The sequence below is a fragment of the Schistocerca gregaria genome, chromosome 2 (assembly GCF_023897955.1).
Source record: "Schistocerca gregaria isolate iqSchGreg1 chromosome 2, iqSchGreg1.2, whole genome shotgun sequence".
Taxonomy (NCBI): domain Eukaryota; kingdom Metazoa; phylum Arthropoda; class Insecta; order Orthoptera; family Acrididae; genus Schistocerca; species Schistocerca gregaria.
In genome coordinates, this window is record NC_064921.1 from 1,002,496,561 (window position 1) to 1,002,514,832 (window position 18,272).

The 18,272-nt window shown below is 39.1% G+C and overlaps 1 protein-coding gene across 5 annotated transcripts in view; it reads right to left on the minus strand.

The window, feature by feature from the left end:
- LOC126335502 (protein ECT2) overlaps positions 1-18,272 on the minus strand; it is a 181,896-nt gene that overhangs the window by 114,032 nt on the left and 49,592 nt on the right. For all 5 annotated transcript variants that reach the window (XM_049998840.1, XM_049998841.1, XM_049998839.1 and 2 more), the window contains exons 4-5: positions 16,019-16,154; positions 1,476-1,685 (exon numbers count right to left, since the gene is read on the minus strand). In XM_049998840.1, the coding sequence (XP_049854797.1) occupies positions 1,476-1,685; positions 16,019-16,154 (346 nt within the window). The remainder of the gene's footprint in view (positions 1-1,475; positions 1,686-16,018; positions 16,155-18,272) is intronic.

Consider the following 18,272-nt stretch of genomic DNA (forward strand, 5'->3'; position numbering starts at 1 on the left):
TAGTCTCTATGCTTATTGGCATGTAGTCGTGATAATTGTCTGTAGGAAGAAATGATATGGCCGAAACAGTATACGTCACAGATTTATCATACACAAGCATTCATCATCAGTGCCAGCCGCCACGAGCTCCTACAAAAGTCCCTGGAGAACAGTATCGCCATAATCAAGACTGGCGAGTATCAGTAACTCTACAAGTTAAAAAAAAGTTCAAGGGAAAATAATTTTTGGTATTTCTATAGCGAATAGAGTGAGCCTGACACTTTCTTACAGACTCCAGTTGTGCGTTCAGTCCAGTATAAGTGATGGTCCAGAATTATCTCAAAGTTCTTTGTAGAAAAAGAAACGATTATTTCTGTGCCATTTAGAATTATGGGTGGAACAGATTCTCTGAACTAGGGGTAATAAATCTTTTGTGAATGACTAAGGCTTCATATGTTTTATACAGGTTAAGTTGCACCAGCTATGATAAAGATAGAAAGACTGCATTTACATGCTGGATGGCTTTGAATAGGTTTGTTGGTCTTGCACTTGCACATATATATTTGCAATGGGAGAGAACTACTGATACATCATTAACATAATATTGAGAAAGTAATGATCCCAATTTTTTTGATTATAACTACTGAAATCCTTGGTCCGCAGTTACTACTTCACATATCAAAGTCTGTAGAAGTTGCATGATTAATGTGAAACAAAATATCAATTGCAACTTAAGTGTTTGCTGTACAGTTAATGAACAATTGTTGTAGCCATTTTTATTGTCTGTGGCACTAGCACAGTACCTGTGATCCTGGAGTTTTGCAACAATGATAAAATTAAAGTTGAAGTGCTGGATAATAGACAGGGTACCAGATTCAATAGCACGGAAATGGGAAATCTCATTTTATACAATGAGAAATATTCACAAATTTAAATTACAATAGTAATAAAATTATAAAAGTGCACTCCCCTAACACAATCTCACCTATATTTAAACATTTATCAAAAATAAAACTTCATATGTCCATTTTGTTAGTTTGTGAGACTGTTGTCCTTCAGATTGACTGCTGTACTAATAACCCAAGATCACAGATTATTCATTGCAGTTCACAACATGGCAAAAGATGATAGAAGAAAGTATTTTAATATTATGAATCAATACAGCATAGAAAATTATCACCAAATGAAGACAAGGTATTCTGCATAGAGAGAAATAAAACTTCTGTTTGTAATTTGAGAATTGCCAATTTTTAGATGACTTCAATATTAAAACCAACAATGACTGCACCAAAAATAAATAAAATTTGTATTCTAAAATATATGTAGTTGCACAAACAAACTAGTTCATAGAGTAAAGCAATTTTTCAAAGTGCTTTGCAGTGATTAAAAAATCCAGTCTCCTGTACTTATTAACCACACATAAAAATTTAAATAGCCACATGTACAACACACATACTAAAACAATGTTAATAGGTAAAATGAAACCGTAAACATACCATTTCATCGGATACTGCAGAAAATCCTACTTTATCCCTCTGTTCCCAGCATTTGTAGACCCATGTATCAGACATGATTGGGACTCTGAAAGTTACAGCATAACGATACTTCTCTCCTCCACAATTATTAGCTATTAGGTGTGTCACTTTAGCAACCATATCTTTTCTTATGCTTCCTCCCATATTGTGAATTAATGTTATCATTCTGTTCTGAAAACAAATATGGACAAGTAATTATTTTCTTGTATGCACTCAACTGAACTTTACACAATTATACAGATGAACAATTCCAATTATTCAATACACGTATGATAGGTGTTTTAAATTATCTATACATAAAAGTACATAGTTCACTGCAAAACCAGAAAGTACCTAGCAAAACTGGAAAGTACCTAGCACATTATTTTATAAATTTGATGATAAAAGGTGAAGAATAAAGCATATCAGAGACAAGTTAGTCTGACTGACCTTAACATTTAAGGAAGTTTCCTTTGAAACAAGACAGTGACAAAGGTAATTATTGTGCCATACACATATGCCAACTATACTATCCATACAATGATGGATAGTGACCTGATGACTAGAGAATGAATTTTCGTTTATCATCGAAACACAAAATATGTACGACAATATTTCATTACTAAAAATCTAATAAAAAACCATTTTTACTGAAATTAACTTGTGAATCACACCACAACCTACTTTATTATTTCAGTAAGCACTTAAATGTACCAGGAACACGACAAACCATAACAGTCTGCACAGAAAATTGCTAAAGTTCCCTATCAGGAATTCTCAGCAGCTACATCACAAAATGCGACAGCACTTTTGCCCAGTTAAGATCTTGGTTTATAACAGCAAGGTGATATCATACAAGAGAGATGTACATCAGAAATTAATACCAATTAAACATTAAACACAGAAACATAGAATGTCGGCAGTAATCACGAAATACATATTGATATGACTGCAGCATTACATCACGTCTCAAGAAAGTGTTAATGTCGCTGTGCAGTACTTCATGGTCAAAGTGCCTAGTTGTTATTCGGTGACTCAAGAGTTTGGTTCCCTCATCTGGTTATTATTATTATTATTATTATTATTATTAATAATAATAATAATTTTTTTTGTCCCCATTGTGGTAGTTTCCAATGGCCTTTCTGTGGTGACTTCTCTTGTCTTGAGTTCAGCACTGGTGCATATTATTTACTGTCTTTTTGTAGTATGAACTTGCAAACACTATATCACAAAACTCATAAAATTTTAAATAAAATGCATCCAAGTTACTTTAAGGGCTTTGTTTTATAGGATTGAGAGAATATTATTATTTTTAGGTACGAATGTTTTTAAATCAATGCAAACATTACCTTTTACAATTTCAGAAGTAGAAGCGAGTTATCAATCTACTAATGATACAAGAAGAAACTGGTATTGATACCTTTTTTCCAAATTATATACTCAAATGTGAGTACCAAGCTCAACAGAAAACCATTTGCCTTTTTATTTGGCAACACTAACACTTACTATCACTCTCAATTTCGAAAACAATCAGGTCCAAATTCAGTTGCCAAACAGAAAGTTTTGTTTGCATGCATAAAACTATTCACAAAAATAGCAGCAGAATGAGAAAGCACATGCAGCAGAAATAGTCATTAAAATAACGTTGTGTAAGAGAGAATGTTTAATGATGAGTGCATAAATTGGTCTCTAAATAAAATTACAAATGTGTTGGGGAAACTAATTTCAACTATCAATGTAACGGATCTGAGTAAGACACTTGAGTTTGTCAGATGATATTTACTAAAATCTGACAATGGAAAATCTAGGATGGAATGTAACAATATTAGGAAAAGGGAAGTTGCAACTTACCATATAGGGGAGATGCTGAGTTGCAGCTAGGCACAACAAAAAGACAGTCACAAATACAGCTTTTAAGGCCTTCACCAACAATAGACGACAGACGCACTTTGCGTGAGCAGCTGCTGCTTGCAGTGTGGTTTCAGTTGCTTTAGACTCTCTCTCTCTCTCTCTCTCTCTCTCTCTCTCTCTCTCTCTCTCTCTCTCTGTGTGTGTGTGTGTGTGTGTGTGTGTGTGTGTGTGTGTGTGTGTGTGGGGGGGGGGCGCGCGCGCGCGCTAAGTTGTTGTTGTTGTTGTTGTTGTTGTTGTTGTTGTTGTTGTTGTTGTTGACAACAGCGACGGCAAAGAGCTCAGCAATTTCGGTGGTCTGTAGATATGAAACTACAGATGCCATATGACAATGCACTTGCTTTGCCTTACTACTATTACAATTCAATTTGAAGAGGTGGTTACGTTTTGATCCGAGTTTGTTTTTAATTTACTCAAACGATACAATCATTACTTGAAATGATTTTGAATATACAGGAAGGTGTCTATTATGGGAGAGTTTGTCAATGTGGGACTAGATTCTGACTAAATTACATGCTCAGCTCTGTTGGGATGTTACCTGAACGTTTTTTTCGCAGTGCCTGAGGAATAGGGCAGTTAAAAGTAAGAGCGTTATGGAGCTGAACATTGTTAAAAATCCCAGAGCTTAAAAGTACTGATTTCCAAGTTTTTTGAATGTATGTGCCCTTGTAGGGCTTTAATTACCAAAGTTTTGTAGTTACTGTAACAATAATTATATGACTATATTCTTCACAACGTAGTCTTTCATTTATGAAATGTTAACCCAGATGAAGTAATACCCTCATTTTGATTATGTGATTATCTGGAGTGGTCTACTCGAGAGCAGTAACAACAGAAAAGGCTGTAAACAGCTCCTGGGAAACTAGATTCTTCCCATGTAACTTGCATTTACTTAGAGGCAATGGCTTTCGAATATGCCAGAAGTCTGAAATATAAGATGCACCAATGGAGTAAATGTGGTCTCAATGGTATCCAACCAGCTACCAAAATCATTAAGCCACATCAAGAGGCACCAGCTCTAGTAAAATCAGCACAGTCTGACAGTGTCATATACGACACTGATGAGTTTTATCTCCATACAGAACCCACGAAATGCCACAGGTGGACATGCCAATATTCCAATATTTTGCTATCTTCTTCAAGGTGCCACTACCTACTGCCACAAGTTTCAGCATGCTGTGTTGTCAATTAAATGTAATATAAATATTACTGGGATAAACACACTGCTGGTGCCCTGAGGTTAAAACAAAGAGAAGAAACCTCCAGCAGAATCAAAGGACACAGTAGCGAAGGTTTTGTTTTTGAAAACAAAAAAGAGAAAAGTAGTAGTAGTAGTAGTTGTTGTTGTTGTTGTCTTCAGTCCTGAGACTGGTTTGGTGCAGCTCTCCATGCTCCTCTATCCTCTGCAAGCTTCTTCATCTCCCAGTACCTACTGCAACCTACATCCTTCTGAATCTGCTTAGTGTATTCATCTCTTGGTCTCCCTCTACGATTTTTACCCTCCACACTGCCCTCCAATGCTAAATTTGTGATCCCTTGATGCCTCAAAACATGTCCTACCAACTGATCCCTTCTTCTAGTCAAGATGTGCCACAAACTTCTCTTCTCCCCAATCCTATTCAATACCTCCTCATTAGTTATGTGATCTACCCATCTAATCTTCAGCATTCTTCTGTAGCACCACATTTCGAAAGCTTCTATTCTCTTCTTGTCCAAACTAGTTATCGTCCATGTGTCACTTCCATACATGGCTACACTCCATACAAATACTTTCAGAAATGACTTCCTGATACATAAATCTATATTCGATGTTAACAAATTTCTCTTCTTCAGAAACACTTTCCTTGCCATTGCCAGTCTACAATTTATATCCTCTCTACTTCGACCATCATCAGTTGCTTTGCTCCCCAAATAGCAAAACTCCTTTACTACTTTAAGCGTCTCATTTCCTAATCTAATTCCCTCAGCATCACCCGATTTAACTTGACTACATTCCATTATCCTCGTTTTGTTGATGTTCATCTTATATCCTCCTTTCAAGACACTGTCCATTCCGTTCAACTGCTCTTCCAAGTCCTTTGCCGTCTCTGACAGAATTACAATATCATCGGCGAACCTCAAAGTTTTTACTACTTCTCCATGAATTTTAATACCTACTCCAAATTTTTCTTTTGTTTCCTTTACTGCTTGCTCAATATACAGATTGAATAACATCGGGGAGAGGCCACAAACCTGTGTTACTCCCTTCCCAACCACTGCTTCCCTTTCATGTCCCTCGACTCTTGTAACAGCCATCTGGTTTCTGTACAAATTGTAAATAGCCTTTCGCTCCCTGTATTTTATCCCTGCCACCTTCAGAATTTGAAAGAGAGTATTCCAGTCAACATTGTCAAAAGCTTTTAAGTCATAAGGTCAGTATTGCCTCACGTGTTCCAACATTTCTACGGAATCCAAACTAATCCTCCCCGAGGTCCGCATCTACCAGTTTTTCCATTCGTCTGTAAAGAATTCGCGTTAGTATTTTGCAGCTGTGACTTATTAAACTGATTGTTCAGTAATTTTCACATCTGTCAACACCTGCTTTCTTTGGGATTGGAATTACTATATTCTTCTTGAAGTCTGAGGGTATTTCGCCTGTCTCATACATCTTGCTCACCAGCTGATAGAGTTTTGTCATGACTGGCTCTCCCAAGGCCGTCAGTAGCTCTAAAGGAATGTTGTCTACTCGGGGGGCCTTGTTTCGACTAAGGTCTTTAAGTGCTCTGTCAAACTCTTCATGTCCTGACGTACATCGCCCTTTTATAAACCTTCTATATACTCCTTCCACCTTTCTGCCTTCCCTTCTTTGCTTAGAACTGGGTTGCCATCTGAGCTCTTGATATTCTTACACGTGGTTCTCTTCTATCCAAAGGTCTCTCCAATTTTCCTGTAGGCAGTATCTATCTTACCCCTAGTGAGATAAGGTTCTACATCCTTACATTTGTCCTCTAGCCATCCCTGCTTAGCCATTTTGCACTTCCTGTCGATCTCATTTTTGAGACATTTGTATTCCTTTTTGCCTGCTTCATTTACTGCATTTTTATATTTTCTCCTTTCATCAATTAAATTCAATATTTCTTCTGTTACCTAAGGATTTCTAGCAGCCCTCGTCTTTTTACCTACTTGATCCTCTGCTGCCTTCACTACTTCATCCCTCAGAGCTACCCATTCTTCTTCTACTGTGTTTCTTTCCCCCATTCCTGTCAATTGTTCCCTTATGCTCTCCTTGAAACTCTATACAATCTCTGGTTCTTTCAGCTTATCCAGATCCCATGTCCTTAAATTCCCACCTTTTTGCAGTTTCTTCAGTTTTAATCTACAGCTTATAACCATTAATTGTGGTCAGAGTCCACATCTGCCCCTGGAAATGTCCTACAATTTAAGACCCGATTCCTAAATCTCTGTCTTACCATTATATAATCTATCTGATACCTTTTAGTATCTCCAGGATTCTTCCATGTATACAACCTTCTTTCATGATTCTTGAACCAAGTGTTAGTTATGATTAAGTTATGCTCTGTGCAAAATTCTACCAGGTGTGTTCCTCTTTCATTTCTTAGCCCCAATCCATAATCACCAACTATGTTTCCTTCTCTCCCTTTTCCTACTGACGGATTCCAGTCACCCATGGCTATTAAATTTTCGTCTCCCTTCACTACCTGAATAATTTCTTTTATCTCATCATACATTTCATCAATTTCTTGATCATCTGCAGAGCTAGTTGGCATATCAACTGTACTACTTTAGTAGCCATGGGCTTTGTGTCTATCTTGGCCATAATAAACCGTTCACTATGCTGTTTGTAGTAGCTTACCCGCATTCCTATTTTTTTATTCATTATTAAACCTACTCCTGCATTACCCCTATTTGATTTTGTATTTATAACCCTGTATTCACCTGACCATAAGTCTTGTTCCTCCTGCCACCGAACTTCACTAATTCCCACTATATCTAACTTTAACCTATCCATTTCCCTTTTTAAATTTTTTAACCTACCTGCCTGATTAAGGGATCTGACATTCCACGCTCTGATCCATAGAATGTCAGTTTTCTTTCTCCTGATAACGGCGTCCTCCTGAGTAGTCCCCGCCCGGAGATCTGAATGGGGGACTATTTTACCTCCGGAATATTTTACCCAAGAGAACGCCATCATCATTTAATCATACAGTAAAGCTGTATGCCCTCGGGAAAAATTACGGCTGTAGTTTCCCCTTGCTTTCAGCCGTTCGCAGTACCAGCACAGCAAGGCCGTTTTGGTTAATGTTGCAAGGCCAGATCAGTCAATCATCCAGACTGTTGCCCCTGCAACTACTGAAAAGCCTGCTGCCCCTCTTCAGGAACCACTTGTTTGTCTGGCCTCTCAACAGATACCCCTCTGTTGTGGTTGCACCTACGGTACGGCCATCTGTACCGCTGAGGCACGCAAGCCTCCCCACCCACGGCAAGGTCCATGGTTCATGGGGGGACAGGACAAATAATCTTCCAGTCATTCAGAGACTGATCCAAATTTGAGGACAAGAAGAACACTGAATGCTTATTCTGCAGTTGTCGTTTCTCTGCAAACTAACATACAAAAATGGGCACACTACATGGAATACTCTCCTTGCATTCCTGAAGAAAACTTGAAAAAGAACTTTTTAAAGCCCTGGTTGCACTTCTTTTTCACAATAATCCCAGACAATGTTTGAGAGAGAATATGGAAGAGAATATTATATCAGTCGATATTATTAGTTTTCTCCAATAGTTTGCTATTAGGACATTCAAATTCATTTGTTTGTGCTTTTCCCAAATTTACATGTCTTAAGTGTTAAACAGCATGTATTTTACAAATAGAATTTGAAGTACAATGATTTCATGTAGATTTCCAAATCCCAAATATACAGTTATATCAAATGTTGTAATATAAAGTGGAGTAATGTGAGGTGACAAAAGTTCGCAACAGGACTGAGGCTAGTGTGAGGCCCACCACAATTGGTATCACTTACCTGATCATCAGATGAAGCATGGGGATGATCAGCTTCTAGGAATATATCTGTCTGTCCACTAGACTCTCCCACAGATCCAAACGTTTTTCTGCTGTGTGTGGACCTAGTTTCAGTCAGTTTAAGATCACATGTGGCACTTCATTTTGGCACGAACTTCCAATGGGATTCCAGGCTGGCACTTGAGCAAGCCAGTCTAATCATGCCTATGTCACCCTATTGCAAGAACCACTGCTGAATGGTTCAACTCATGTGAACCAGTGAGTGATCATATGAAACTGGATCACTCCCTGGGGAGAGAGCATCCCCACACTTGGCACAATAGTAGGTTTCATGATGTTCATCACACTGAGTCACAGTGAGATGAAAGTTAATGAAGTGTCCCTACATTAGCTGATGACATTTGCCCCCAGCATGAGGCTGTGATGCAGCCAACACACTAATGCTACACCACATACTGTTGGCTGTAAAATGCTCCCAGTAGTCTGTAGACCATCACTGGACTCTCATTCGAAGATCTAAATACTGATTCATCTGAAGAGATGATATGGTGCCAGTAACAGTAGACATTAAATTTGGTGACGGCATGTCTATTTTTTAAATATCAGAGAGGACTTCTGTATTAGCAGCCCTATGGGCTCAGAGCATCCCATTAGCAGCTGTGAACAGTTTGCAAACCTCCAACGAAACTGGTCTCATTCTTCAGTCGGGTGGTTTTTAAAAACGTACTTTCCATACCAATTCAACTAATACATTGTCTTTCTGAGGTATTGACACCTTCTTAGTCCCAACCCTTGGAGCCAGACAATTACCCTTGCCTTGCTTCAACACTTTAACCAGTTCTAGGCACACAACTTTGAAGACCAGACCTGGCTGCTGCTTCATGCACACTGAAACCATCATACTGGATGAGTGACAGTAAGCTGTCTCTTGTGGCCTGCGTATCCTGTGACACCCTAGCAGCACGACTGTCATATACCCTTCTGTGGCGCAGCATGCTATCATGTTCGACATACCTCGGCTATATCTGTGTTATGCTTACAACACATTAAGAAACAATACAATGCAAAAAAATTGAGGTCACGTGAATCCTTATCTCTTCACAAAAATTCCGGGACCTAAAATGCTGCCACACAGTTACAACGTAACTGTACAGACTTGCTCCTTTTTTTTTTTTTTTTTTTGTACAAGGTAGGAGCACCCCTGTGTTACAAACAGATAAAATTGAATGTTATAACATATATATAAAACAATATGCAGTCCTTATAGAATTATATTCAATCACAGAAAATCAAGAAGATCTTTAAGTAAAAGTGTTAAAATAACAAGGGAGCAAATACACTGCTACAAGTGTATTGCATGTGGCACTGCCTCCTTTGGCAGTGTGTGTTGCATTAGCACTGGTGCAAGCTACACATAACGAAGGGTATCCAACCCTGTAATGACATGTGCAAAGTTTTCTTGTTAGTTCACTTGCATTTGACATTCATAACCATTTTTACAAAGGAAACCCAACAGATTCTAATGCATTAATGCTCCAGGCAAGGAGACCAAAATGCTATGGATGTACTCCAGTGCATATTCAACTGTAGGTTCAGTAGAAGCATTTTGTGCCTCTTGTACTGAGATTTTCCAGAAGATAACGAATCACAGATTTCAGGGTTCAAAAATTTTCATTATAAAACACAGTAGCTTCAATCCATGTACCATACCTCATTACGACAGACTCAGGTGGCAATGCTAAATTCAGTAGCAATTCTCTATAGGATGACACATTATGTAGCTACAGCACACTTCTTCGGCAGGGACGACAGGTGATGTGGATTAAATGCAAATGGAATACATGTAGGGTAGTTGCCGCTATCAGCATGCAGACTGCGGCATCCGAATACATAATAAGAACATTTTGTTCTTGAATTCAGCGAAACCATAGTACTTTAGACTGTCACTCACAAATCATTTCACTTCTGAACGATTTGACTTGGCAGCAAGTCAACAGTGGCTTTGTGGGTTCTTCATCATCAAGTTTGCCAACAATGAAATTGCCAAAGAAAAATCTACATACACCATGTGATCAAAAGTATCCGGACACCCTCAAAAACGTACATTTTCACAATAGGTGCATTGTGCTGCCACTTACTGCCAGGTACTCCATATCAGTGACCTCAGTAGTCATTAGACACCATGAGAGAGAAGAATGGGGAGCTCCGCGGAACTCATTGACTTCGAATGTGGTCCGGTGGCTGGGTATCACTTGTGTAATAAGTCTGTATGTGAGAGTTCCACACTCTTAAACAGCCCTATGTCCACTGTTTCCCATGTGATAGTGAAGCGGGAACGTGAAGGGACACATACAGCACAAAAGTATACAGGCCAACCTTGTCTGCTGACTGACTGACACACTGCCGACAGCTGAAGACAGTCGTAATGTGTAACATTAACTTAAATATCAGAATATTTAACCATCTCTATAACTTCTACTAGGTTTCTTTGAGATCATTAACTACGCACATACTATTTATAACAAAAATTATGTCACACTGACTGCGGGAAATTATTCTTTGAACTACCTTGATGTACTCCATCAATCCTATCTGGTAAGGACCCCACACCACACAACAGTATTCTGAAAGAGAACGGACAAGCGTAGTGTAGACAATCTCTTTAGCAGACCTATTACATTTTCTAAGTGTCCTGCCAATCAGACACAGTCTTTGGTTAGCCTACCCCACAACATTTTCATTGTGTTCCTTGCAATTTCAGTGGTTCATAATTGTAATTTCCAGGTATTTAGTTGAATTTACAGCCTTTAGATTTAACTGATTTATTGTGTAACCAAATTTTAATAGATTCCTTTTAGCACTCATGTGGTTGAGCTTACACTTTTCGTTATTTAGTGTTAAATGACAATTTTCGCACCATTCAGATATCTTTTCTAAACCATTTTGCAATTTGTTTTGATTTTCTGATGATTTTACTAGTTGATAAATGACAGCACCATTTGTGAACCTAAGAATGCTGCTCAGATTGTCTCCTAAATCATTTATATAGCCTGCAGGCTGCTCATTGAGTTGGTACAAATTAAAACACTGTGGAGGGACGACTGAAAAACAAAACAGAGGGCTCTGTGAAAGGCTAGAAGCTCGGTTGTGAACATACTACATGATACCAGCAATAAATGGTGTTCTAAGCCATTAGGAGATGTGAAAGCATATCCCACCTTATTTACTGTCAGTGTAGAAGATGGTGGCACCCTGGAACTCTGCGAGGATGGCATGTATAAGAGGCCGGAAAACCACAGAGGCGACAGAGACCTTAGGACCCTGGAATATGTCGGTCCTAATCCGTAGTCCAGGCACCATCCAATTAGGGATAGGGGAGGGGGGGGGGGGGGGGAGGGAGGAAATACACAGGTCACATTCCAATGAGTGGAGATGGGGATGCCAGCAGAGGGAAGTAAGATGCATCCCATGGATAGTTGTCAGGAGGGAGACATCCCTCATTAGCAAAGAGGACAGGGTATGAGGGATGGTCAGGGAATTGATAGATGGCAATTGCAGAAGAAACCAGGAGTTGGCTCCGTCGTATGTGCAAAGGGGAAATCCTCACTTCTGCAAGACAACTGTCAGCAGGACTAGTGCAAAAGGCACCAATAGCCAGAAGGACCCCGCAATGGTGAACAGGGTCAAGTATTTGCAAAGTGGAAGGAGCTGCTGGGCCATAAACCTGACAACCATAATCTTGTCTTGACAAGACCAGAGCACAGTAAAGATGGAAAAGACTGGTACAGTCTGCACACAAGATGTGTGGGCCAGGAAGCAGAGAGCATGAAGCTTCAGTACGCATGTAATCTTTAGGTGGCGAAGAAGGGGCAGCCACGTCACCTTTTTATCAAAAATAACGCCCAAGAAAGGGAACTGTTCTACAATATCGAGGAGCTGGTCAACTAAATAAAGTTCTGGATCGGAGTGTACTGTGGGTCGACGACAAAAATGCATGACCCGCATTTTGGAGGGAGAAAAGTGGAAGCCATGGGAGATGGTCCATGCAGAGGCCCGTTGGAGGGCACCTTCGAGCCAGCACTCAGCAAATGCTACAGAGTGGGAGCTGCACCAGATGCAAAAATCATCAACATATAATGCCAGGGTAACCACAGGCCCAACAGAGGATACAAACCCATTGATGGCTATCAGGAAGTGTGAGACACTTATCACAGAACACAGTGGGATACCGTTCTCCTGAATCTGAGGGGCTTTGAAATGCCAACTTGAATCCGAAAGAGCCGGTGAGATAAAAATTCATGGACAAAAGTTGGTAGACTGCTACAGAAGCCCCAATCGTGGAGGTTAACTATAAAGTGATGGTGCCAAGCCATGTCATATGCCTTATGTAGGTGAAGGAAGACCGTGACAAGGTGCCGGTAGTTAGTAAAGCCCTATTGGATTGCTGTTTCCAATCTAAGTAAATGGTCAGTTGAAGACTGTCTTTCCCGGAAGCCACACTGATATGGGGACAAAAGGCCCCAAGATTCAAGTACCGAAAGTAATCTGAAGCTAACCATCCTCTCGAGAAGTTCACGAAGCACGTTCGTTGGGCCAATCAAGCAGTAGCTGTTGAGAGACGCTGGATCCTTCCCGGGACTCTTCTTCCCTTGCTTAATGATGGATATTACTGTACTGTCTAGCCATTGTGACAGGAAAGCTCACGTGAGCCAAATGTGGTTGGAGACTCAGATGTTGCCTCTGGGGAGTGTCCAAGTGTTGGACCATCTGGTTGTGGATGGAATCTGAGCCTGGGGCCGTGTCACAGCAAGAAGAAAGAGCCTGCAACAATTCCCATTCAGTGAAGGGTTCATTATAGGGTTCAGAGTTGTGCGAGTTGAAACAGAGGGACCGGGGGGGGGGGGGGGGGGGGGGTCTGTTCAACTTTATAACTTGATGTTTCTGCCAGAGAAAGCTAGCGGGATAGGAAGGGGACGCCTATGCTGTCGCAAAGTGTCGTGAGGTGTTCTGGAAGGATCGATGGATCAGTGCACAGAGCACCTTTGACATTAAGACCATGGGCAGTATTATTCTGCTGCAATGGGCTAAAGCAAAATATTTTGTTAGAGTGAAAATCCTTGCCAGTCAAAATTACAAAAATTGAACAGAAAACAACAGCAATGAAAAATTCCTGGGTTTTTGCAGGATGAAAAAATTCCTGTATTTTCCCCAAATTTTCCAGTGTGTATACACCATGTAATATGAAAAATGGTGGGTTGGAAAATTATGAAACACCTCAACTGAGTTGCATGAAGCAATGATGCACCCTTGTGGGCCATCATGTTCTTTCCATTGCGCACTGAGAAATGATTTATGATAGATTCCTGAGCACCATCTTTTTTCAATTCTTCCTGCACCTGCTACCACCTCAACAAGCAGTCAATACATTTTACTGTATCAAAGGAAAATTCTATCAAGAAAACTGACCAATAATGTGCAGTACTGCCAACAGACACATAGGAAAGTGTAAATGATATGCTTCCTATTGTTTGGAAATAATAGCTTCTTCCTTGTGGGGCACTGAAGGTGGAGGGGGTAGGGGGGGGGGATGAAAAAGAGTACAGAAGGTTAAAATTAAGGGCAGGTCACGCAGAACCAAGGATTAGAGGGAGCCACCTGTAGTGAGAACAAGGGTATAAATATTCAGCTTTAGCTTCTGGTGTACACACAAAAGAAAGCATCTTGAGGAACCCCGAAGTCATCAGGAATGACCAATAAGAAGAATCCATGCAATCATTTTGATCACGGGGGAAGATTATTGGTGCAAAAGAGGAGGGTGTGTAACTAACTTTATACAATGAATATCCAACAAATGCTCTCTGAGAATGCACGAGTAAACCAAGCCAGTCACCGCAATTTGCTTGTTAGATCACTGGAGGAAGAATGACATTGTTTGAACTATGTTCTTTTCTAAGAGGAAGATTTTTATAAACAATATTAGGGACAGGCTAGATTGCCACTCACCATAAAGATGACATGTTGAATTGCAGACAGGTATAACGGAAACACTGTTACACATTTAGCTTTTGGCTAAAGCTTTCCCCATAAAAAGGTAGGACACACACATACCTGCCCCCCCCCCTTTTTTTTGTTTTGACATGGCATAACATAAGCTCACCAGGTATTGAAGATGTTTAAAGTGAAATGGTAAATTGTTATGAATAAGTGGGATTTGGAGTGTGAAGTCTCTCTTGCCTGCACCACTTCCCATCAAAACTTCCACTTATACAATAACTAGGAAAGAAGTAACTTTAAGCCTCTGCGAGTGAATGGTTCTGAGGAGTGAGATAATGCTTAATGCTCTCTAACAGAGTTACATCACGCCTTGCTTTCAGAAGGAGTTTTCACAGAGCAAGTTTAAGTCTAATTTTCTCAAGGTACAGCAAGTCTCACTTCGCGATCTCTATCGGATTGTTGAGATTGCATAGTCTCTGTCTTTTTAGCCATTCTGATGTATTTAGAAAGACTCAACTGCCTTGTAGGCGTGTTTATTCGTAAACAGAAAGAACTCAAACCATAAAGCAAATTTAATAAATTTGTTTTTCCTATCAAAAATACATATAACCTATCAAAACAAGCAAAGCAATATCATTAATTGTTAGTTCGTTTTTATAAAGATAAGATTGTGGAATTTAATGCTGTCACTGACGTAAACTTCTGAAAATACATCAGTCTCTGATACAGAAAAACTAATGTAACCATCACTTGGTTCTTTAGCGTACTGCACCATTATGACTGATTATCTGAAATACTAAGCTGAGCAAACAATTTTCGATAGAAGTTTTGATTACAATATTTTTTTTCTCTTTCCCGATTTAGATTAAATAAAACCTGCATTTGTCCCATGCTACGCTCAAGTTATCTACGAAAACTCCGTACAAATTTGTGTGAGTTTTGGCGATTAGCTTGTTCAAACACAAGATAGACAGACACGAGAGCTTTAGATAAAAATTTAAATCACAATATCTTTATTCTACGATCCGATTCTGATGAAATAAAAAATGTCCGTTCCCCAAGCTATGCTCAAGTTACTTATGAAACCTCATGAAAATTCGCCGAGCAGTTTTGAAGATTAACATGTTGAAACAGGCACAATAGTTTTATTAGTATTTACTGATGTTTCATAAATTATAACCTCTGTTCACACAAATTGTAGGGTAATCAACTCATTGCCTTAGAAGAGCAAATAATAAATTCCTTAAATTTATATCATACTTTTTATATTCTATACTGTATATAATAGTGATGAAGCATTGATAAATTTTATGCACTCTTGTGGATTATCATGTTCTTTCTTCCCAAAACTAATATGAACAAAATGTATAAACCTTAATATTAAAGAATGAGCCTACAACTCTTATCAGTCTGCAAGCCCCTTTCTACAACTGCATATGTGCATATAAAACAGAAATTACCTGTGCTAAGCGTGTCTTGCAGATTATTTTGACTTAAGTAATAAGTAGAAAAAAGGTTGTTTGTAGACTACACGTGCGTACAATGTGGACAATTAATGTTAAATGTATGTAGAATGTTCTACAAGGAGTATGTAACTTACCAGTTCATCCTTTTTTCTGAAGCCTGTAAAACATACCACTAGGCCTGCCATTGCATGACAGTAGAGAGGTCTTGTATTGTGCGGTAATGTATCACCTTTCTCAGCACACTCTTGTAGTGCAGTAGGTCCCATAATCCTTAAAAACATAACACACGTTTCAGACCAAATAATCACTTACATTGAGTGTGTGTGTGTGTGTGTGTGTGTTCTAGCACACAGACTGCAATAAAATGGCAATGGCAGCAGCATTCAAGATGGCCGGTCATATTTTTTCTTCAATATCATATTCAGTTTTTTTACTTCGATCATAATTATGATTGATGCTAATTTTTTTCTCCTTTTTACGATGCTGTACTAGGATTTACAAATTAGAGAATTCCTACACTAAATCAGAAACTGACTCCATTGATGACAACGAGGATTTAGTTCCAGAGACAAGTGAAGATGAAGATGGCGACATTACGAACAAGGACGGTAAGTGGAGGAGGGTTGAGGTCCTGATCAAAGTCAATCCAAGATGTCCACTTGGAATGGAACCAAGTGAAAGGTTGCCAATTTTTCATCTTCTGTAAGGTGGTCAGCTGTGAACATTCTAAAGGGGAGAGGAAGTCTCACTACTTACATTTGCCAATGAGCAGATGACTGACATTACTGTGTTCCATCTTATTTTTGATGAAGCAGTGCTACAACTCTTGAAGAAATGCACACACAATAAAATTCTTGAAAGGTACTAAAGAATTATGACTGATGTCGCTTCAGGAACCAGAAAAATCTACAGCTGCAGTATATACCTGGGGTGTCATTTGTACAAAAGGTACATCTGCAGATACTCTTTGATCACATTCTTGGGGCCTGCTTCAATCAACATATCAACATTATGCCCAGGACCAGATTTCTGTGGTTAGATGAAAATTCAACCCAAGCTGAATGCCTGATGGCCCTCTAATTCATTCTTATCTCTGAAATTTGGAGAAAGTTCATGTAAAACAGAATTATTTACCATCCAGGAGAAAATATTATCACAGATGACAAACTACAAACACACAAAATAAGGTTCAGTTTTCCTCAATTCATGCCCAAGAAATCAGACAAATAAGGCCTCAAATTGTGGATATTTTGGATTGCTGACAGTGTAGCAACAAAGTCTACAGGTTGAGTCACCGTAGCTTCCCTTTTATTTCATGAACAATTCCAGAATCAATCGTGATACTGAAGCAAGTATATCATTCTATTTAAAAAATCATACTTGCTTTAATATCTCTATCAACAGAAGTCTTAAGACACTTTATTACATACCACTGTACACCCTCCTCATTATACTATCATTTGCCAAAAACCTTATTTCGATACCTGGAATCATTCAGGAAATAAAAGGGTTGTGACGTGACTCACTTTATATATTAATGCTTTCTCAAATCTTGCGAAACAGGATATGGGTAGAGAGAAGCAGCTACTCACAAGCCCATAGTTCTGGATCTTGTGGAAATACTTCGCAATCCGGGAAGAAACATGACAACAACCAACCACTTCACATATCTTCGACTTGCTAAGAAGCTCATGGACAAGGAACAACATTGTCATGAAATATCTGATGAGGTAAAGAAGCCAAATGCTAGAATACACGCCATCACTACCCTGTGACAGACTGGCAACACAGACTGCACCATGACTGTATACCATGATAAGAAAAATTAAAATGTCTTTCTTCCGAGTCAAAGCATGTTTCAGTAGTAATAAGCAAAGAAGGATAGAAGAAACATGAAACTGCAACCTGCTACAATGCAAAAAAGTATATGGTGGACATGGTTGTTCAAATAACCTGTTAATGTAATACAAAGGTTGCTTGTGGGAATTGGCATGTGCATGTCTTACACAACTTACAGGACACAGTGGCAAGAAGTGCATTGCTAATCTACAAAATAGCAACAAACAACAAAATGGGATGGAAGAAGCTCATATGTCAAATGGTGAATGAACTCAAGGTAACGAAAGAGCAACATGAAGAACAGAAAAAAAAAAGAGGACACAGGAACAAATTCATCGAGACAGCAGAAGTAGTATCAAATCAGTCTCCGAAAAAGCATCAAGACCTGTGACAACTGTGAAAAGGTCCACAAAGCCATGTATAAAACAAACGTGTGCATTTAACTGAAATCACTTGTGCTTAATACATCTAGTGGATTCTTATGACTTGAATGAAAAGTACAACAAAGCCACGTGTAGAACAAATGCAAGTATAATAGGGATTCCTAAT